This window comes from Cydia fagiglandana, chromosome 2 (genome assembly GCF_963556715.1).
Source record: "Cydia fagiglandana chromosome 2, ilCydFagi1.1, whole genome shotgun sequence".
Classification (NCBI taxonomy): Eukaryota; Metazoa; Arthropoda; class Insecta; order Lepidoptera; family Tortricidae; genus Cydia; species Cydia fagiglandana.
In genome coordinates, this window is record NC_085933.1 from 8,837,859 (window position 1) to 8,861,758 (window position 23,900).

The 23,900-nt window shown below is 36.2% G+C and overlaps 1 protein-coding gene across 3 annotated transcripts in view; it reads left to right on the forward strand.

Annotated features, from left to right (window-relative positions):
- Positions 1-23,900, forward strand: part of LOC134675377 (autophagy-related protein 16-1) — a 233,838-nt gene that overhangs the window by 178,803 nt on the left and 31,135 nt on the right. For all 3 annotated transcript variants that reach the window (XM_063533592.1, XM_063533595.1, XM_063533603.1), the window contains 4 exons: positions 11,337-11,457; positions 13,683-13,862; positions 18,194-18,278; positions 19,041-19,187. In XM_063533592.1, coding sequence (XP_063389662.1) covers positions 11,337-11,457; positions 13,683-13,862; positions 18,194-18,278; positions 19,041-19,187 — 533 coding nt within the window. The remainder of the gene's footprint in view (positions 1-11,336; positions 11,458-13,682; positions 13,863-18,193; positions 18,279-19,040; positions 19,188-23,900) is intronic.

The following is a 23,900-nucleotide window of genomic DNA, read 5'->3' on the forward strand; positions in this document are numbered from 1 at the left end:
GTGCATGTCTCCGGTCATTTGACTCGTTGCCCTTAGGCCCTTTCTTCTCGCCTCATCTCTGAGCATCACTATAATGCTTGCGACATGTACTTATGTCCACAAGCATTACATAAACTTGTTGGTGGTCGCTGTAAATGTACTCGTAATGTCTTTATTAATCAACACTGACAACAAAAGAAATAAAACTAAATAAAACGATTTACGAGTCTCTAAAGTGCGAGCAAATAATGAAGTTTTAAAAACATGCTTGTAAAATGAATAAAAACATGATGAATGTGTTCCATTTGTCATAAATTTAGAAGCGTCTGTCGGTAGCTTTGGTAGAGAACCAAATTAGTCTTAATGTTTCATAATTACATTTAATGTATATGATTTTTTTGGGTGAGTGTTAATAGTATTGGGACATTTGACACACCACTGATATAATTATACTAACTCAATCGTGCTTACTCGCTAAGTATACATTAATAAATATGCACTTTCTATGTATAGCTCTAGTGGTCAATTATAGAATAATAACAGTTTCCTCTGAAAATTTCTAACAAAAACCATTAATAAATTAATTAATTAAGCTATTTTTATAAATATATTTATTAAAGTCAGCGCATCTCCAGCATCTCCTTTACACCAGTTCACCAAAATATGTTTATAAGTACATACCTACAGTTCACAGCACAGTTTTAACTTATGATGTATATTACAATTAACTCAAAAGACCTTTTGTGGTTAAAGAATATATTATAATTATGGTTAATAACCATATTAGCAATAATAATATTTGCTAATAACCGATGTGAAGTAAAGCAACTTACGCTATCAATTACTTGGCACTCGCACGGTCTCGGTGATGCTATTAGAAGCACATTAGACATGGTTTCGGCACGCCATGGAGGCATTAACCACCTTGTAACACGGTCACATCGTTTTTCGACCATCCAATTTTAGTTTTTACCGCATACTCGCACAATTTTACATTAGCGTGCGAAAACTGTTATGAATGATTTGTATTTTATTTCAGTTTTACGATTCCTTAAGTTATTCATGTTCATGTGTGTCGTTAATTTACCGTTGTGCGATCTAAACGTCCAGGTAGTCGTGTATACGCATGTTAAGCAAAATTAAATCTCTTGCACGCCTCGATTTTTAACACGATATGCAGAATAGTACATTTCGATGCTAGTGCGGAAGGTATGTCATTACTTCACGAGTACCGAGATATCTTGCCACGAGCCGCAGGCGAGTGGCAAGACTCGGGACGAGTGAAGAATGACATTTCCGCACGTGTATCGAACGACGTTTTTTAATACAGTTGCGAAAAAATAAGAAAAACATTGTTAATCGTACACTAAACAAAAGTGGTAACAGTGACAGCTCGCTTAGACGTCGTCTTTAAGTATATTATATCTATGGGCGTTTGGCAGCTATTCCGTTCCATTCAGTCAACTTATTAAGAACGGAATTTTCAATATTGAATATTAAAAAATAAACGTGTTATAATGATGTAGAGGTAAGTAATTAAATATGAAATATGTAATATTTTTCGTATTCTTACATTAACGGTAGGTTTTTATGCTGCTTACGACGTTTAAAGGAAACTAATATTAACACTCATCAATAAGTAGTCGTGAATTGGAACAAGTATAAATTTAAAAAAATTGGAAAAGTAAAAAGCACTAGTTCGAGATAACCAACTTTCCGCACGCTAAACAGCTACGTAAAGTAGCACTTTTTGAGCAACTGTATTAAAAAATATATTATTGTAAGGCTTTACTGACTGTGTATACTCCATCTACCGGTAGTGTCCGTCATATAAATGTTTCACGCCTAAAGCTAATTAGTCGAAAAATACACAGTGAAAGAGGCAACAATCCACGAAAATCCATTCCCGCTCTATTTGTTGTTTGGCCACTAATTTATGAGATACTTAAATTGATAATTTTCGTGTCGCGGGGTCACGAACCCCCCGCTCCCACACATAAATCGGGTGATGTCGCGTCGTGAGCTTCCGCCTCACCTGCGCCTGCGCCCGCGCCCGCGGCTACCGGCCCGCCGCCGTGCCTTCGTGTTAGCACTGTAATTAATAATGGGAACCTACGCTACTATATCTAGCTGCCTTCTGTTACTCTTGCAACTGTCTCTTTACATTATGCCTACTATAATGCATATCAACAAATCCACTCTTATATTATTCTCTTATTGTGCACGTTTCACGCTTACGGACCTTAATTTGACAGTGAAATTTAGTAAATACGTTTTGACGTTTAACACGAAGAACACCCAAATAGCAATTAATCACAGAATCGTGATGATTTTGACAGACTGGATGGATTATCATAATTAATAACTTCGTCCGTATTTATAACGATAACGGTTTAACGTAGATATTATAGCTGATTTATAACATACATAAAATTTTGGCAAGAAATGACATCATACTAAGAGGCGTCTTTAATTTTAGTCATATTTAATATTAATTGAAACTGTGACTAACGTTCAACAATAATAATATACAACAAATGCCACAGTTGTGCCGTGGATGGTGTGGATTTGGATATGGGATCAAAAATATGAAACACAAAAATGAAACGCATCTGGTTTTCTTTACTGCTACGGTTGAATTGTAAGTACTTAGTTTCGAAAGAGCTTGCAACTGCTCGTTATCATCGAGCCATAAAAACAAAAGTAAATGCGTATAAAACTCAAAATACGACTTTCAAAGTACCTTCTGGAAAAAAGAACTGGTTTCTTAACTGGCAAATACTTCAGCCAGGCACCGCACATAATTTTGTGAAGAAAGTTGGTTCCCAGTTTACTTGTATTATATATTTTAAGATATTTTTAATTGCACGAGTACATAAACTATAAAGAAAATGAAGAAAATAGGTACCTTAGTAACACGCTGCACTAATTTAAAAACTGTGAAAACATATAAAAACGCTATTGCCTGCTTTCTAAAGTAAATCGACCCTTGCATCATATTAGCCACGTCAAATTAAGCCGAATATGGGCAATCAGCGGAAATAATTCGTGTAGTTTAAGAATTATAAAAAGAATTCCCTTTACGGTACTTATGTATTATTTAATCTAAACTACAATACATACATACTAGTTAAATAAAAGCTTGTAAAAAAAAATATATTGCTCAAGAAAATTAAAAAAATAGGCGTAAATAGTTCGTGTAGTTTTGAAAATTGGTACAGTTATACCTTGTCATGTCCAGATAAAGATGTTGAAAGTCCTCGAGGGTAGGGGTGTACTGAGGGTGTGTATACTAAGTGTTTGCAAAAACTCAAAAAAGGCTGGACGGATCAGGTTCGCTATATTTTTCATTGAAAGTCATACGTAATATTTTCGAAAATAATCGCTCTGAAAGAAAAAGAAAATGTGTTTACTCCTACCTAACCCTACTCTATCTTTTTACCCATGGGTTCAAAAAATATGAAAAAAAATCGTGAAAGTAAAGCTTACTAAAGACTTTGGAGGAAGAATATAGCGAACCTATTTTGACGGACGAGTAACTACGGAGCCCTACACTGAGCATGGCCCAACATCTTGGTAGGTTTATTTTTTCTTAAATCGTCTTTTGTATCTTTTTGTTAACTTTTAACAGCCTGTAGCTCCTAAAGTATTGATCGTAGAGTAAAACAACCAAATTTGTAGGAAATTTTATGTTAAAACTTATTTTAACTCCGAAGTAATTATAATGCTATTCGTATAAGTATTCGACATATGAGCAAAAATATGAAAAAGCTTTTATACCACATCCGCTTAAAATTTACTGTAAATAATGAAGTTAAACCTATAATCATGTCTATATTATAAAATTTACGACAGTTTATCTAATATTCAAATTGGCGGTTTTAAAATGTTGACTAGATATGGGAAAGGCAGTTATGATAAATTAATTTGGTTTGTATAATTAATTTTCGCTATCACGACCCTTCCAATATAAGTAGCAAACAGGTTTCTGTCGTATTTATAATTTACGAAAAATATCCTGCTAATGAATATTGACCATTAATTAAACATAAAGATATTTTTTTGCCGCTGCGGATAGATAAATACGTCAGTTCTCATGTGGCAAATAAAACTGTCTAGAATAACGGTTCGCTTACGAATTAATCAGTCACACCGCCATTCAAAATTAATTATTTACACTATAATTATAATATAGTATGTTCCAGATTTCAATTACTTACAAATGGACCCAAGCAGTGTAGCTTTGGTATACAATCTGAATCACCAGAACAGATAATATGATTTTTTTAGTTAATGTCTAGTTGTCATAAGTAAAAAAGTAAATAGCATGTTGTAAAGATGTACGATATGTATGTTAAGTGTTAAATAATTATAGCGAAACCTCAAATGCCTAAAGCACAAAATATAATTTATGCCACCGTCTTGAAACTTGATGTGTAAATTGTTGTTAATTTTACCTAATTTTGTACGGACCTCCCATTTCACACAGTCAAGAGATAAATGATACTTTGAATAAGAACATACCGGCTAAGAGCGAGTTGGTGTTATACATATGATGTTCCTTTATCAGTTGGTAAAAAAACAGTACACTACGAATACATATTTTATTAATACTACGTTAAATAATACATAGTTTAAGAATTTTGGTGGGTTTAAATGTTCTCGGAGACCGTTTATCCCTGGTCAAGTGAATTAGTTCCTTCATCAACAATTAAATTTTTCAATCATGTTTTACTACTGGACCACCCAGTTAGTCTCACCGTCTTTGATCGCTAAAGTAAATCAAATCCAACCATAAGTTGAAGAAAAGACAGTTTAAGACATTATCATCATAATAATGAACTGCAACTACAACACCACTTATTAGTCAATTTGTATCAATTAACACGTAGGCTGAACTTACTTTGATAGTTAACAAATGATGCGGTAACAAGGTGATAACTGAAAAGTCACACCTATTTGTATTTACGAGGCGGCAGCCGATCAATATCTGCGGGAGATCACTCTAGCAGCCATTTGATCGACGTTTAGATGATAACGTAGAGTGGGCCGCTCTTAATTGGTTAAAATAAAAAAAAGGCCGCTGAATTCACACGGGGACACCGACCTCTGCGCTTTATACTATACGAATCAAAATTATACAGTGTTATCCATCCTATATGCAAATTAATATCTATTTAATTACTTTCCTCTTAAAATGCCATTTTGTTCCTTATGGATTCTCCAAATGGAAATTGTAATTAACATACTAATTATTAATATTGCAGATTTTGATCTTTCATCTCCACGGGCTATTATAGTTCGAGATAAGAGTACATACGTTTGATAAGGAGTGGTATTCCGATTTTAAAAATATGTTATTGATTTGATAATTTTCTAAGCGCACCTCGATCGCGCTTAGTGAGCGCAATGCATAGAAAGAATTCTAGAGTCAGACCGAGAAAAGTCTGCAGCGATTTTGATAGTCAACGCAGTGCAAGTGTCATTTTATACGTCAAACTTCTATGAAATTATGATGTGTAAATAACACGTGCACTGCGTGGCCTATCAAAATCGATGATGACTTTTCTAGGTCTAACTCTAATAGCCTTATCAAATAAATAATGCCGCGCTTGTTACGTAATTCTTTTTTATTCCAAAGTTAAATACTGACTTAATAAAGTAATTTTTAAAAGTAAGTTCGTTCGTAATTAGCACTACTTTGTCACTGCAAATGAATAGGAACACAAACTGCTCATTAAATTAACGTAAAGACCTTTTAATTGATAGGTTATTTCAATTATTTCAATCATAGTTGTTTTACGAAAATTAACCATTTTACATATCAAAAACACATGCGTGGAACTATTATGTACAGTCAGCAGCAGAAGTTGCTAAGCGGGCCAGGTGTTCAAAATGATCTTGACGCGACTTTATTGTTAAGATAATAAGAGCGTGTCTAGGTAATTTTGAACACCTCGCCCGCTTAGCAACTTCTGCTGCTGACTGTACCTACTTACTAAATCCTAACATTCCTAAGTCAATCATCGGTTTGACTAGTGGTACAAGTAGTGCCATGTTTCGTAGTAGTTAATGTAGTTATCTACATATTAAAATGTGCAATGTGGATCGTTTCTTGAAGAACAGAAGTTTATAGAGTGTCTCTTATTCCAATTATAAATTCCATCTTTGTTTAATCACACCTCCAGGACGTAATTAAACTCTGCGTATAAAATCATTTAAATTTCCATAAAGTGGTCTTCAAAATACTGTATTTGCTTTATAGCTCTGATATTGTTGATACGCATCCTGTTGTCGTAAAGAGGTCGTTCGTACCTATACAATCTCCATGGCGCCAGCGAGAACGTTAAAAGTAATCTGCGACGAAATCCGTTTATAAATTTAATTTATATGTATCCTATCTTAAATTATCATGTTCAGGAACTAGTAAATCAGAACAACATAATGCGATAAAATTATAATTATTCAAATTGCACAATGAACATCATCCTGAAATGCCATCGATTTCTAATAGATCCCATTATTGCAACTCTGTTTGATTTATGTTGTGTCTGTTTAATCGCAGCCTTTGCAGAGTGGACCTTTAATAAAAAGGTACTTACCTATAGTTTAAAACCATAACGGAGATTGGAGTAAAACATATTATGTATACTAAAACTAAAATAGGTACATAATACTTACATACATATTATAAATGCACATGTAAATAAAATGTATTAATATTGCTATTTAATCAATCCAACTTCTTATGTAAAAATATGGTTTTTTGGTACCATATTTTACGCGAGTAATTGGTTTGATCCTGTAGGTTTTTTTTCTTGAGACATATTTTAATGTTTTTACATAAAACAATAGACCAAAACGATCTAAATGAGTTTAACTTATTAAAGGATAATGAAGAGAAAGTTTTATTGGAGTCTGAGTAATCAAACTTAATTAGGGATTTTATAATACCACTGAGCAGCATGGTGCGGAATTTCACAGAGCTGTTTCTTTTTATAAAGGTTTTTATTTTTAAATGGTTTACCGGAACTAAATAATGTTTAATGAATATTCAACAAAACGATTATGACAATCAGTTCGACTACTGGCAATTGCTCTTTCATCTAATTCGTGTGGCCATTAATTGTAATCTATGTGAGATAAGTCGCCCATGTGATATCTGAAACTAGATTCTGTATAATGCGCTTAGTTGTGTAGCCAAAGTAATAAGTTGTGTTATTCAGCTCAACGCACCACAGCTGGAATCACTAATGAGAGAGCGCAATTCAAATCAACTGATTTATAAGGAGTGAGGTTTTTAGCCGGCCGCACGTGCGATATTTATACATTTAAATGACCATTCGCAATTATCTGATATGCATTCAGGAATCTGCATTGGATAGGAGTTTGTGTTACCTACAAAATTGCTCTCAGAAGCGTAATTGTACTCAGGTTCAAGTTGCCCCGGTTGAAATCGATCGAAAATTTAGACTAGAAATTGACTGACTCATAGCTTGTATTACTTAATACATACTTTTTATTTTGTATATTAGATATCTACTCTAACGATGATCAGTTGATCATTAATGAAATAATCTTGGTATATCTTGCTGCTTACAAATAAACAATAAGTAAAAGCTCATACTCTCCAACCAAACAAGGAAGTATTGTCTACGACAATACTTTTCCTTTTCTGAATCGTGTTTATTGTGCTGTAGAGATTTATTTACGAGTGAGTGTGTACAATTGCAATCTAAACCGGTAGGAAAGCGATATCGATAGTTATATTAGCTCGTTAGAGTCGGCGGGCCTTGTCCGGATGGTATCGCTTAACCCCCTCAATTAGCGTGCCCTGCCTATCGCGGCAATAACCCGAAACAGTGTACGTATAACCGACCTGCATTCGTGACGCGACGTACGAACCGAACCACTATACGTACACTTAATTATCCGTAACTATAAATTTTAAAAGCGATGATAAGGTCCCGTTGCGCTCTCTGGGAACGTTGCTCGCCGGTAATGGCGCCTGGCGAATTAAATTTAATTAATTCCCCCTCGCCGAACATACTCGCGGGATCGAATTCGGCCAGAACAGTAGCCAATAGGAGCCGACATATGCCGTTAGTCACCGAGCAAACGACTAACTGAGCATAGGGTTACCATCGAATATCATCAGTGAAACTGCTGTGCAGATTCGGATGATGTAGAGCACTTTAGTTTAGATGTTTCTAACGGCACACAAAATTATCTCCTAGCTTTCTAGCAAATCCCAGGTCTCACTCACAGGTCACAGATAAATAGTTGACTTCGTAACGTGGGCGGCGCATCCAAACCATAAAACCTGATAATAGCCAATGTAAATAAGAACAAGCGGATAGGTACGCCTATGGTTATAATATTGCAATTGACCTATTTAAGTCGCAACAAGTTGAAATGGTTACCCTGTTTTAATGTTGCAGTCAATGTCGGTGCCGCTAGCCAAAAGATCAGTGCGAGATAAAAATGGTATTTGTAAAACAGATTGCGCATGCCCCATGCGTTACTTATTGAACCAGTTCGGTGCATTTACTTCGCATGTCGTTTCCTTTCTACCTGACAAATTAACTTAGACATGTTAAGATGCCACTCCGGTTTCGTGTTCCTCAGGCAACTTGAAAGGGTCTAATCTTGATGTCGTAGTTTTATCTTCGCCACTAATTTCTTAGACTGTTTACCTACTATTTACACCTGATAATAAACGTCTCGTCTCTTCCGCCAGCCTGTGCTGCATAATGAATTACAGTTATAGTTTAATTACCTCCTGGCTGTGATGAGGTATAACTTATTTACTACGACAACGATAAGCCTGTTCACATCCCACTGTTTGGCTTCTGCTGCAGGCCACATCCCGCAAGCACATAGGACCAACTATAGACACGCGCATGACTGCGGGTACGTTTTAAACTGCAAATAAACCTTGACTAAACCTTTCATACGATTTTAGTCAAACACAAGATACAAAGTTTCAATAAACTTGGTAAATACTTACGAAGCGAAAACGTATAGCCCAGTCATTTTACGGGCTGCTAGTATAGCGAATTGGGAATAATTTATAATAGCTATTTTTTTTATGTATTTGGTTAACGGATGTTTTCTAGTACATATTTATTATGTACGAAATAAAATTACACAAAATATCGTTGAACTAAGATATCCATTTATATATAGGGATGGTTGAATATGAATATGTGCATAAAATTGTAGGTATGGCATAACATCTCATTAACTAGGTGATATGAAAGGATCTACATGCAATTACAATTTCAAGTAAGTGATCGGAAAATTCTTGGTGATTTAATCGCTAGGCGGGCGGAAAACGCAAGCTTGTTCGTCCCAGCGATATATTAACATGCGCGCGGCAGTAGCGCTGCAGCGGCGAGTGCAGACCGCTGTTCCGCTGCGTTATGCGACCGCGCTCTTTGTTTATGTTAGTATTTACTCCACATAAACGGAATGAAACTTGTTGACCGCGCCGCCCGATAACGGAGCGTTTTGTCTGCAATTAAGAACAGCGAGAGCGGGTCAAACGCCCGCTCGCGCATTACTACAGATTTATGGAGACATTTTAAGCGTGTCAGGCATGTTTAACTACAGAGCTGTCATGCTGTATAAACAGTGACGTTGTAAATATTCTACCACGTGCGATTGTTACTTACTGGTCAATAATTATGTTGTTATTAATTGTGAAACAAAAGGTTCAAGATACTTTAGAGCGGCTACGATACGTCTTGATGCGTATATCTTACTACTTATACAAGAAAAAAGTTTTTCCAGTAAATGTTTAACTTACTAAATTTTGAGTAATTAGATATGTTTTTTCTACCCTACGAACGCTGTACGGGCAGTATGAGTAACGTGGAACACATTTGGTTAGTAAGGAAAGTGCGGTAAATCAACATTTAGTGTTCTTCTATGTGGGAAATATCCACTGTCGAGTGCTTCTCCTTAAGTTTTTTTTTCTAACCTGCACAAGCTACTTGCATGCCAAGTACGCTTCCTTCCGGTTACAACTGTACTTTGAGCTTATACGAGTTGGACTAATTGTTCAGTTATTTCTCTTCAAGAATCGTTACAAATCGTGAGTCATTAATTTAAACAACGCACCTTCCATTTACAGGAAGACATAGAGCGTATACTATGTCCCCTCGTAGTCACTAACAGTCTTAAGTAGCACTAATTAACAATCGATTGAGATGCAAATCAACGCCACGCAGCGTTTTATTCGATTCGGCACAGCTGTTATAGACGGCCATGGCCTTGTATTGAAAGCCGATACCCCACGGTGCGGCTCTCGGTCTCAGTGAGTTAGGTCAGTGCGAAGATAACGAGCCGGTAAACAGAGGACAATAATCGTTCGTCGTAGCCCCAGGAGCCGCGCTGAACGCAAATGGCCCCATCAACCAGTAGGCTAATTGACTATCTACCTGTTACCATATTCCATCCTAGGAAATATGCCAATCTAGCTTGATCTCAATCATTTGTCATGTAATTGAATATAATAATCTAATTTTCCAAGCAGTAATGGATTTACAGGCTAACAACCTGGAAATCAACATCCTGTGAAATATTACTAGGTATAAACATAATAATTGCTACGTCTTCCCTTGGTTTAACACTTTAACTACACGGCTGTATTCTGCAACAACCAATAAACCAAGATCCAGTTACACTTTAAAACATATTACAATCAAGAATTATGAATAATAATTATTGTACAAATAACACGGTAACTTTGATTTTGGGGCACGGTATTGCCCCCGCCAAGTCGAGCAAATCAAACAACGCACGCACATTGGATTTTCGTAAAAGTCAACATGGATGTTTTGGGATTGCCAATTTCGAAAATTGTGACCATTTTGGAATCCAAGATGATGGACAAATTGTCCAGTACATGTAGATGCACTTTTTAGAAATCGTCTTCAACATCGTTTTCTTTGTTACCTTTTTCAAATCCAAGATGGCCAACATGTACGTTTTCGTAAAAGTCATCATGGATGTCGTTTTCTAGGTTCTCGGGCGTGCGTATTAAACTTTTTTAAAACGTCCGGTGCTAGGGGTTCAAAATGTAGTCCGTCCGGTACTAGGTGCCACTTGCAAAGAATAAGCTTTATTCACTAAATTTCACTTTTTGTTTTTGTATTAGTTTATGTAGAAGTTGCATTTGTATTATTTTATTTTGATTCTAAAGTTTGTTGACTAAAGTAATTCATAAATAAAGATATAATTTTCCACGCTATTTTATGTTCTTTAAAAAGGCTTGGGCGGACACGCTGGGGGACTTCCCCCTATTATCTTTATCCACGTATTTAAAATAATATAAATATATTTGTCCGCAGCATACGCTAACGGGTCACAGCGCCAAAGTGATGGCCGCAAAGTTCCTGGGAGAGCCCACCAAAGTGATCACCGGCAGCCACGACCGGACACTCAAGATATGGGACCTAAGGAGTAAAATGTGTCAGTATATTGATCAAGCTAAATTAAGATAGGTATCTTATTTTTAACTTACTTATAAGAATTTATCACATCATAAAATACGTATGCATTCCAAAATTTTCTGTAATATGATGGTGATTTTCGGAATTAGCCAACAATTTGAAGCAGACGGAATTACCCGAATATACTTTAAATCGTATAGAGAAATTAAGTTTACTTAAATATCAATTACATACCTAAGACTTACTTTAGCATACTTGCAATAAATATATAACCTCGAATTAACGAAGTTGAAATTTTTTTACAAATCAGTTTACCTATGCGCACGACGTGTGCGCCGCGTTACTTGCATTTTGGCTTGAAAATATTCGCTTGCGCTCAACATGCTTTACGTTTCTTGTTTTGCGGTGAAATTATGAAACTTAAGCACATACCACTTTCTACCTTGGCATTTTAGAACTAATTTAGAGATATATTTGCATTATGCCAAGGTAGTTAATTTATTTGACGTAATTTATTTATGTTTCACGTGCGAAAAAAATAATTAAAACTATGGACTCTTTCATGAAAGCACGTATTTTATTATACAGGTGGAAGCATCTTTTTAACTCATATTATTAGAATGTGACTTCCTTCCTAGTAAGAAATAGAAAAAATATGTTAGAACACAAATCTCTGTATGACACATAAATACGACGAGCATAACTTTATTGTAATAGCGTTATGTCTAAAACGTAACGTAATAAAACCAATCACGATAAAACGAACAGGTATTCAATTAGTGCAATTCTCGTTACCCGGGCTGTTGGAACTAGTTGTTATATTAGGTATACGGGTGCTCATACTGGCAATAAAAATGTTTAATACTCCATAGCCACTGATCTGCCGCTACCTTCCGCTTGCATTATTTCTACTGCGACGGATTAGACGCACTATCTCTGCAGTCTTTATAGTCAGTCTAGAATATTTCTTTTATTATTTAATCAGGCCATTCAATTATATACATCCTGTGTAAGCAATTATCAATATAAATCATAATGAGCAAAAGACTATTTTATGTAGTCTACTATAAAGAAATTTATAACTGCTGAAATCGAATTTATCATCACAGTTTGTGCAGCTTTCGACCTTAACATAAAATTTGCGTAGGTACACCCAGCTGCAAAAGTGCATGGCCACTATATTATATTGAATTCTATTCATAACGTGTCCAATTGTCCATTGGAATTTTGTAGCTCAGTGTAAATCACAAATAAATGTTAAGAATTTAATTACGTTATTAAATTATTAGTACGTACAGCATGATTTTATTGTTGTAAAATACATATAAAAGTACTTCGTAGTTGGTAAATTATCAACATTTTTACCTTTCTACATCTAAGATTGATTTATAACATTTTACAACGTTATCGTCTCGTCTATTGCCGGTGCCTTTATGTACATATTTTTTGTTGGTCATCAATTTCTGTTTGGGTTTATTGGCGTTTGGATTTGAATTGAACCGGTTTCGTCAAGTTTATAATATATTTAGTTATTATTGAAAACGGATTAAGATTTTTTGCGGTGGTCAGGACCATATTAACTAAATTGATTGGTCTAAAACATATTATGGTATATAATCTTCAGGTTATAAAGTAGTAAGAGTATATTAATGCTATTATAATTTATTATACTACAGTTAGGTACATATTTCATTATGTTAGTCGATTAAATTCTACTTAAGTAGGTATGTTAGTTTTCTATGAATTTATACGAAAAATACTTTTACCCGTGTACCAGTAGGAAATTAAATATTCCAAGGTTCTAGATGCCTGCCTAAAGACAGAAATAAAATTCTGTATCAAGTTTTTTAAATATGTTTTCCGCAACCGTAATCCGGTCACCTAAATTATTAAACCATAATTAATTGCCAACCAATCGCTGTAATGTTCAATTTTTGCCATCGTAGTAGAATTAGAATTGCTATTCTAGACCTATTTTGATCTACATATTTATTTAGAAGCCCATGTCTCCCCTAAATACATTATATTCTTCTTTATAAATCTATATAAATACATTATATGATTAATAAAAATGGAAACTATAGGTCTAGATTAAGAGAAGAAACTGTAACAATATTTTTTGTACGACCGTTTGTTTCATATTTAAATAAATAAAAAATAAATAAAATCAAGTCGGCCCAGTCTACTGTACATTATTTTTGGTTTACCAACATGTCATACTCGAACTGCGCTATAATTGTACAGGTACAGAAACAAAGTTCGCGGGATCGTCGTGCAACGACCTGGTCACCTCAGATAGCGCCGGCTCCACCATCATTTCCGGACACTTCGACAAGACGATACGGTTCTGGGACATACGTACCGAGATGTCTGCCAACCATATTGTACTACAAGGAAAAATCACCTCACTAGACCTGAGTAGAGGTATGTGCAACCTAATCATATAATACTTAGGTATTGTTTAAGTACCTACTTTCTTTGAAAGTCGGTCACCTAGGTAGGTTATTGCAAATAACAAACAATACTTAATCAGCTACCTATTTGTGTATTGACATGCATTGTGACTATTGACAACACATTAGTTCCGTTTTCATAGTACGTAGAGTACGTAGTTTCTGCAAAGATACCTATCTAAAGATTGAAGGAATGACCTCAAACTTCACTCGCTAATTATGTATAGGTGATTTCAGGTGAGTTGGTATGAATGTATTAAAAGTAGGTAAGTAATGTAATTTGTCACTTGTTCTTGAAACAACTGATGGCAACTGGTGTAATAATTATAAAAAGAACCCCCCCCCCCCCCCATAGATTACAGGAAAACTTATAAGAAAGGCCTAGTTATACTTAAAGCGTATGTGAATACATGATCATGATCGTAAAGAAAAATACATTTTATAAAAAAAAATGTTATTACGGAACCCATGGGGCGCGAGTCTGAATGGCATTTGACTGGTTTTTAAACTCGGTACTCGCTTGTTACAGAAAAAAATAATGTCAATGTCGGGACATTCTCGACAAATTATTTTTAAAGCAAAAATATTTTAAACAAAATAGTCATCGACATTTTCCCCATTATTTTTCATTTCAGTTACATTCATTACCTTGCATTTGGGTGGTTATAAGACGGTGTTTCAAGATACGATAATTACTTATTGAATCAACCAGTATAACCATCTTGTCAAGACCATAGATTTTATCATTCACTCCTGAAATTACCTATACCTTTGTTTTAATTATGATTTAATCTACCTACTTTCGCCCGTGTCCGAACATTCTCAAAATCACTCATTGCTTTTCAATGATGAATAGTTATGAAGAATAAATAATTACTGCATACAGAAAAGTAAGCTGAATTTTGTGTGATGTATAATAAGCGCCTTAGGGTGTTAATGAATAACTATTCGTGTTTTTGTACTATGACAGGTGTAATATATCAACGCACAACAGTTACATGCCATAAACGGCTTGTTAATTTCAATAGAGTTAAGACTAACATTAGTTGTTAATTGAATGTACGGCGAAGCGCGAGTATCGGTATTCGTGTCAGCAGAAGAACGTGACGTGTACGCGGTGCTCGTTTCCGTTAAGCGTTATGCGTCAAATCAATCCCTTTTTGTCAGTAACGGCCCACGAAACATTTAGATTGATACCTTCAATCAAACGGAGTGGCGGGACTCGGTAGAAACTGATTAAATCACGTCGATTTCGTCGCCGGCGTACAGTCGACGGACAAATGAATGGGGAGACGTTCACAGTTATACGCACCGCGACCGATCCCGATGCATCATGGGGACCCATGGACTAAAGAATTCCATTCACAACCAAGTGTAAAAAAGCCTCAGCCCGAATATAAAAGCTGATCAACCGCTTTGTAAAATCCCAGGGCAGAAGAGATATCCAACATACTCTTCAGTCTATAATTTATATAATAGTGTTTCTACTTGAAATAAAACAAATAAAAATATTTTCAGAAAATAATTTAATTTGTTCTAATACCTACTTCTAATAATACTCTTCAGTGTCCTGAAGGATGTGTGTATGTGCGATGACACGGGCAGGGGGAACATTCACCCGGCGTCCTACTTATACTTATTTAATAGTTCATTAAATTAACTCTACGTGTTATGTTAGCTTAGGGTAACGGGAAGACTAGATATTAAAAAAAATAACCCTTAAGGCCCACTTGCACCATTCCACTAACCCGGGGTTAACCGGATAAACCTGGAGTTACCATGGTTACCAGTACAATTTGACACTAGGTTAACGGTTTAACCGCTTAATCCCGGGTTAGTAGGGTGGTGCAAGTGGGCCTAAGGATGTGAAAATGGTGTTGAACATTTTTATCGACTTCTATGACGACGAGGTGAAGTGGAAGAATCAGTCATACCTACATTCCCATCAACAATTTACTTATATTTCCAATATTACCTACTTTCACATAAATATTACTTCAACTTTTGACTAACTTCGACTTTTGGGCCGGCTACGGTTCGGGATGAGGACTTGGCCTAGTTTAATTTAGTGTTTACTCGTAAGACAAGGCCTGTTGCGGATTATATTATTGGTTAGTAGGTCAAGAAGCCTAAGGGCCCGGGGCCACATCTGGCGTCTTTCGAGCGTCGGCGTCTACAATTCTATGGCCGACGTCGACGCAACGTCGACGCGGCGTCGACGCAACTGCGCAGCGACGTCATTTTCCATAGCGCTGGACCGACGCCGACAGACGCCGACGCTCGAAAGACGCCAGATGTGGGGGGGCCCTAAGGGCTGATTTGTTTTTTGTAAGCACTTGGCGAAGCCTGCGTTGTTGCTCATCACGATCAATGTTTGTTTATTATAATAAGGGTATTTACTTTCATGTTAACATTTTTACATATATATTTAATGTTATGTCGGACCGTGAATGGGTTTCCTTCTTAAAGCCCGATAATCGAACGCTCGTTTCGGCGCATCACACAAAACATGCCAAAACGAACTAACCGGCCATCGATTACATCTCTGCGCGAACGGTGCAGCCTGACCTTACGATACCCAATTACCCCCTGTAATGATGGACGACTAATGAAAGGCTCATCGTCTACGTTTTATTTAATAAATCTCCATTTTAGAACTGTGTTATTATAGAATTTTAGGTTAAACGTTATTACTAGTTGCCAAACATGGCAAATACTTAACAAATGTTGTCGATGCTGTTTAACGTTATAAAACTAGTTTTGGCAAAAACTATGAATTGGTTTTGTATTTGTTCACATAGGTGTCTTCTATTTGTGCATAATATAACCAGCCTATGTACCTACAGCAATGGGACATACTATATAGGCTAAAGATGATGATAATATATACTACTTTGGATTAACAGTGGTAAAAATACAATATGTGTTTAGGGCGGAATAGAAGTTTGGTGCAATGTGTCAATAAATCTGTGTGAAGTGTAATCTTTTTCATGTTATAGGACTTATAGGTTTTACGATGACATATTTGTAGCATCAGACTGAATGTGTTTGAAAAATATATATAATATATTGCACTTGAACTCCGGCTAATGAACGCCCATAATGTTCCATTCCTTTATATTGATGCGAACTCAAAGTACTCGTACATAAATGACAGTTGCAATTCCCATAAATTTGCTTTATGGCTAACTATCTTATTACTCGTGCTTCTCCCGTATTAAGTCATTAATCAAACTATAACGGTAGCTGTCACTTCATTTATGATATAGCTGTGAAGCATTTCAAATTCGTACGTAAATTGGTAGCAATTTATTCTTTTCTTCAACAAACATTAACTAAAAGTATGTAATCTAGAATCGAGATCAGTGTGAAAGCACGTAACTACACTGCATAAATCATATTGTTTGGTCAATTATGTTTTTATGTTTAATTCAAAAATGGTGTACTCTGGTGTCCTTAATTTTACTTGGAATAGCTGTGGGGCATGTCTGTTGGCAGTGTTGCCACCAAGATTAATGGAACACTTAGCTGCCAACCTCTCTGCACGGTTTTGTTATCTAGAGAGAATTCATTTACCTGTATCCGCTCGGTCAATGGGAATAATCAATTATATCATGTAAACGTATTTGGTACATCGAATATTCAAAATCCAATAAAATACATATATCACATATGAACGTATTACTAAGCTGTAAGGCCCATTGTGTTGTGTTTTTTCTACTATCTTTACAATGTTTGACATTAATGGACCCATTTGTCTATCTGATAATGTCCATTGACTTCAACATTAGGTACTTACGTAATCCGAATCCGAATCATTCATTCGTAATAACTTTACGTTTATTAGAATTGTTCGCTTGTTCTGGTTTAGGGTGGCCGCATACATTCAAGTTTGAAAAACCTTTGGAAACAACTGTAAATGTGTGATCAGTCCTTCATTATACGGATTACGCCCTATTATAATCATGTGTAACTATTTTCCTCGTTTGATATTCCGAATCGTCGTCGAAAGCAACTAACAACACAATGATGGGGTAACAATCTATTTAAGGTAAACATGTAATAAGGAAAACAATGGAACAGTGTTCTAGTCTCTGTTCCAAACATGACAAGTTTTTTAAAATCTGTCAATAACTGTTGAGTTTTTGAATGACGGTCTCAAAATGTCCGTACAAAAAGTACCTATTTTTCCTCACCTTAAATATTTCTTCTGTGCTTTTTTATATAAAAATGCTTATTAAAAAGCAAGTCTTTCCGGTGAAATAAGAACAAGGTAAGTATTTACTGATTGTTTTGTTACAGACAGCAATTATTTGCTGGCGTGCGTACGCGACGATACAATACAGCTGATCGACTTGCGACAGAACACCATTGTCCGGACCTTCAGGTATGAAGCGTTTCAGTGATTATTCATATTTAAAGGTATATGTATTACATATGTACTATTATACTGATGTGTCCTACTCATATCTTTTACACATTATACAGTTGCTCCACGACGTGGAAAATATTTAAGAAATTAAGCAAACCTGTTTAAAATTATATTTTTAAGTGAAGTTCTAATACCGGCAAATATTAGTGTTAGTAAATTTCATTTGCCTATTTAATTTTTAGGGTTCCGTACCCAAAGGATAAAACGGGACCCTATTACTAAGACTTCGCTGTCCGTCCGTCCGTCCGTCCGTCTGTCACCAGGCTGTATCTCACGAACCGTGATAGCTAGACAGTTGAAATTTTCACAGATGATGTATTTCTGTTGCCGCTATAACAACAAATACTAAAAACAGAATAAAATAAAGATTTAAATGGGGCTCCCATACAACAAACGTGATTTTTGACCAAAGTTAAGCAACGTCGGGAGTGGTCAGTACTTGGATGGGTGACCGTTTTTTTTTTTGCTGTTATTTGTTGTTGTTTTTTTTGCATTATGGTACGGAACCCTTCGTGTGCGAGTCCGACTCGTTTATATGGTGAATCAGGGACAGGCAGTGATCAATACGATTTGTGCCATTATCTTTATTGGACATAAATTTTAAGTTAGAACTGTTTGTAGTTACTAAAAATAAAGTTGGTGAAATAGGGTACTGTTCTATCAAATGTAGGCTAACTCTTTAAAACCTTCATCACCCAATTTCTTTTTGGATCACAGTCACGAGGCGTTCAAGGTGGGGTGCGACTGGTCGCGGGCGGCGTTCGGGCCGGCGGGCCGGCTGCTAGCGGTGGGGGCGGCTGACGGCGCCGCCTACGTGTGGAACACACATTCCGGCAAGCTGGAAGCCACTCTGAAAGACCACTCGTAAGTACACACTTCATGACAGCTGCATGAGATTTAGCTAAATATTAAGGTGGGGTGAGACTAGTCGTGTGTGGCGATATATAGCATACGAGGAATATCCTCGTCAGTCAGTAGATGAGATTCTGTGGAGAGCATCCACTTGTTTAATATGGACCTACTTGTGGTTTAGTGAAAATGAGCCTTAGGGTGCTCAATAGATGAAAATTAAGCAAGCCATTGGCCATTAAGTTCTGTGAGCGATTCACTTAGTAGGTCACTGTAGATGCCTTTAGCCGTACATATAACTTTCCAAGTTCACACGGCTACTAACAGAGTGACACCTGTCCTTAATATGTGCTATGAGATATGCGATATGCTTAATATGTGATATGCGAGCTATTCTTTAAAGATTTAAGTAGATTGTTTCGGTTTGTACCTATTTTAATCGAATTTAAAAGGACTCTCGCTTCCTCTCACTCAAGCCAAATATGTAAGTCTAAGTTGCGCGCTGCACAAGTTTTCACATGAAATTTTACACTTGCGATCACCTGCAACACGCAGCAACTATCCACACCCGTCAACAAGAGCGCAAACTGTGCATTAAATTATTCTCGTCACCATAGGTAATGTCCCTCCGTCTGATCCCAAACTTGTAGGGCTTTTTAAACGCCTTAATACGTCATCATATCATCTAATCTGTGAGGATAAAATGTCACTGGAACAATGCCTGTTCGATTCATATATGTACTTAGGTATAGTAGCTATTATGCCATTCACTTAAGCACTGACGTAGAAATAATAAAGACCACTACTGATTATACTATTGTCTATTACTATAGGTATATACAAAACAACACCGGCACCCGTCATATTAAGAGGATCATGTCCTATTAATAAGCCATAGAGATTGAATATAAATTGTTCCGTGTAACCGTATAGCGATTGCTTAAATTCCTGGCTGTACAGTTGCAATTGCACTTGTATCTGTTATTCACACCGTTCACTCAACGCGCCTCTTGAATTTGATAAGCCACTGTGAGAATGTGAGGTGGTCCGATTACTCCAATCGAAGGTATTAAGTGATTCTCAATATGTAAAAAGACCTTTTTTTATTAAAAAAAAAATTTAATCACGTGCTTTTTAAATAATGTTACTTATATGCGTTGGAGTACCTGTTACAAACGTGATTACTAATCCAAAATCTGAAATTAAAGAACTACGTACTTACCTATTACTATTCAGTGAAATTGAAAAGTATAGTAAGCAATAATTGTGAGCTAATTCAAGTCGATATAAAAACACTCTAATTTAATAAGTCCATCAGTACTCGTATAATCCTTATTCCTTATGAATCCTGCTTCGCCCTTTATACGGGCCACACACCGTATAAATATGTTTTAGGTAAGTATCATTAATAATCAGGCTAAAGTTAATAATCCAGCATTCGCATTTCCTCAGTACGTAACTCATCCGACGCTGTAAGACTCCCTATGGTTATTAGCGTCATTCTCTCGAACATTAATCACTAGCGAAACATCACCCACCTTTAAGTTTTATAAGAAATAAATATGAAAATTGTACACAGTTTACGGCAATTTATTAAATTCAAGCATTGAATTGTAGTTCCGTAGGGCGCCGACATGATGTAGTGTTGGTACCGGCCGACATATTTTACACTCTAAGTTCTACTAGCCCCACATTATCAAGGTTCAAGTTAGACCGGATGCCCGCATATAGTTTTGCACTTGGGCCTGCACGCGACGCCAACCCATGCTGGACCACTGCAGTGAATATTTTTCGTAAAGGACATCTTGCCAACACAATATGTATTAACACAAACTAAATAAAAAACATGTTACAAACAATATTCTTACTGAAACCAATGTGTTGTGGAATTAGGTAACTTATTAAACTTAGAAGTTATCCCTGTTCAGTCCTATTCGGAATTTTGGTTATTAAAAATATATAGAAAACAACCGAAATTGCAAATGAATATCCTTAATTAAGCACTTGGTTATTTGTGCGGTGAGCAGTGAAGCATACTTGTTTCTTACATCAAAATACACTTAAGTAAATTGGTCCCTATTAACCTACACCTGTTCAGCTAAATAAGCAAATTAATATTTACGAGGAAAAATTAAGAATTGGGTGGGAATTGCTTTATAATATATCTTAAAAACGTGGCAAGTTGATTGGTTTTTATAAGTACCTAATTAAGTAATTAATAGCAATGCATTTCTTTTAATGTTTCGCCCGGCACTAAACATATTTATCCAATAATAGCTCAAGTATTTATCCTCGTCTTAAGTACCGTATGTAAATAAATACGCGTCATTATTCTCGACAAATAAAAAAGCCGACAAATGAGCAGGGGCGGTCATGTTTCATTTGCGCCGGCGCAGCCCGCGACCGTTCGTAGTAGTCGCCTGCTCCCGACCTGACCCCAAGGTAATAAACTTGCAGTGGATACATTTTTGACCTTGAATATAAAACTAGAATTGCCTTGCTCGTGACATCGTTTAGTTTCCCCGTAACATTTTGCATGGACAATTGAAATCGTGAGGTCAACATTGGCTCGGTCTGTCTCACCGTTGCAAATTTCTCTTTCCCATACCGTACAGAGAATATTCACCCGGTGCCAGCGAGCGCTGTGGCCTACTGGTAAGCTACCCCGATGACCTTTTCAACCCTGGCTGGTTGTCGAAATACGTAGTACCTTACCTACGTAACAACAGTGATCATGCAACAACTAAGTTTGTTAAACAAGTCATATCATGCTTCTAGCGTTATCCCGGTATTTTGCCACAGCTCACTCGGTGAGCCTGAGGCAATAGATAAATGCCGAATTTAAATTGATTTATGATAATTTTAGTCTGTCTGGCGTAAAAAACCTGAATTTTATATTCAATAAACTAACTACTAATTTCGTATCATCGCTTGCTTTTTAAATAGAGGTTATAGAAAGAATATTTTATGTGCCAAGCACCATGTTAGAATCTTATTAGTTTTTGCAAATGTGCACACCTGCTTCCGCTAAAGCCAAACCAAATGAGTGCGAGTAAAACTCCAGTCATATCAGATCAAAATCATATTAAATAAACATGTAAAAGCAGCCTATGCAGCACTAGTCGTGTTGCAAATGTAAGCCGATAATGTGCACACATCCGCGCAGCATGTCGAAATGTCACGATTAAACAGTTATTCCTAGGTCGTTTCCTTTTATTTTCACTTAGCACTGTTCTATTCGATAGTTAGGTACGGTTCGATTTAACTAAATACCTGAATAGATTAACTTGTGTGTACGGGTATGTGGTCCGAAAAACTATTTGTTAACCAATATTATAATCTAATTTCTTAGTTAAAATTGACCATTATCGGTACACATACACAGTCACAGTAGGTAAACCGTTGTAATGTTTGCTTAACTCAATATTGAATTAGTGTCTGCGTTTGCAATAGAATGAGCACGCATCATCAAATAGGTAAGTATGCGGAGCAGACACCATTATTAAGAATGAAATTAAAATATTGGAAAAATATTGGAAATATTGGATTGGATATATTTCTTTATTCCATTTTATTTTATTGTTTTTCATTTAAGTCACTACACTGTCGTTATTAAGTAATTAAAATTAATGTCATTCTTACTAAAAGTGCCCGATCATTCGATTACGAAACCAATAAAATGTCGCTTAAAAACATTAAGCGAGTATTTTCATTTTTATTCCTAGGTAGGTTAACTATGGGTTATACATCCTTGTAATATAAGGTGTGCTCGGCAAACTAGATCCATAAACCACTGCGGGTATGTTTTCATGTTTGATGGTCTTATGTAAGATAAATTTAACGGTCTTACATATGCCCTCTGAGATTGTAGCGCTCAGGCGCTGGATGCTTTGTCCGCTCCGGACCCGTCCTACACTCGCCGGTGGACTCCATTCTTCAGTAAATCTGCGTAAATACACCATATTGTTAGCACGGCTCGTGACGTCCACCAACTGCATGCCGAGATATGATCGGGCTAATTTGCACACACGTCTTGCGTTACAATGGTGTAAATAATTTCTCTCACACGGCTACAAAGAAACGCGGAAACATTCCTCTGCGTATCTTTGCTCAGCAATTCTTGTCCTCAAATTTTAATGTTACTTCAAACTTCAAGTTGCGTGCTCATTTTATCGCTAACGCGGACACTAATTCAATATTGAAGTAAACATTACAACGGGTTACTCGCATTGTGACTGTGTACCGTTGTTGCATAAACACTAGGTTTAATCTACTGCGGGTAAAATCAATGAACAGAATCGTATCGACGTAAAGTGAGATGAGTAATAAAGATAGGATCCCCTGGTGCTCAGACCATTGTTTCCCTTTCATAAACAGGCGGTTATCGGAGTAAACTAACTGTTTTAGTGGAGTTATCTAGTTAGCTCATTATAATAATTCATACGGTAGGTATGTGTTATGTATACTGCGTAACGTTTCTTATCTTTACTCACAGACCTGGAGGCCAATTCAAATTTACATTATGATATCAAAATGATGTCATTTTGTTATACGAACAAGTATAGGTACTAGCTAAATGCACCGCATTGACATCATTTAGATATAATTTTGACATCATACGAGTATGTATGAGCGCTTAGCATAGTCAGCCTTAATCTTCCTTGGTATATATGTGTTGCTATCTTTGTTTGACACTTTTCTGCACAAAAATATATACTGCAAAAGCAG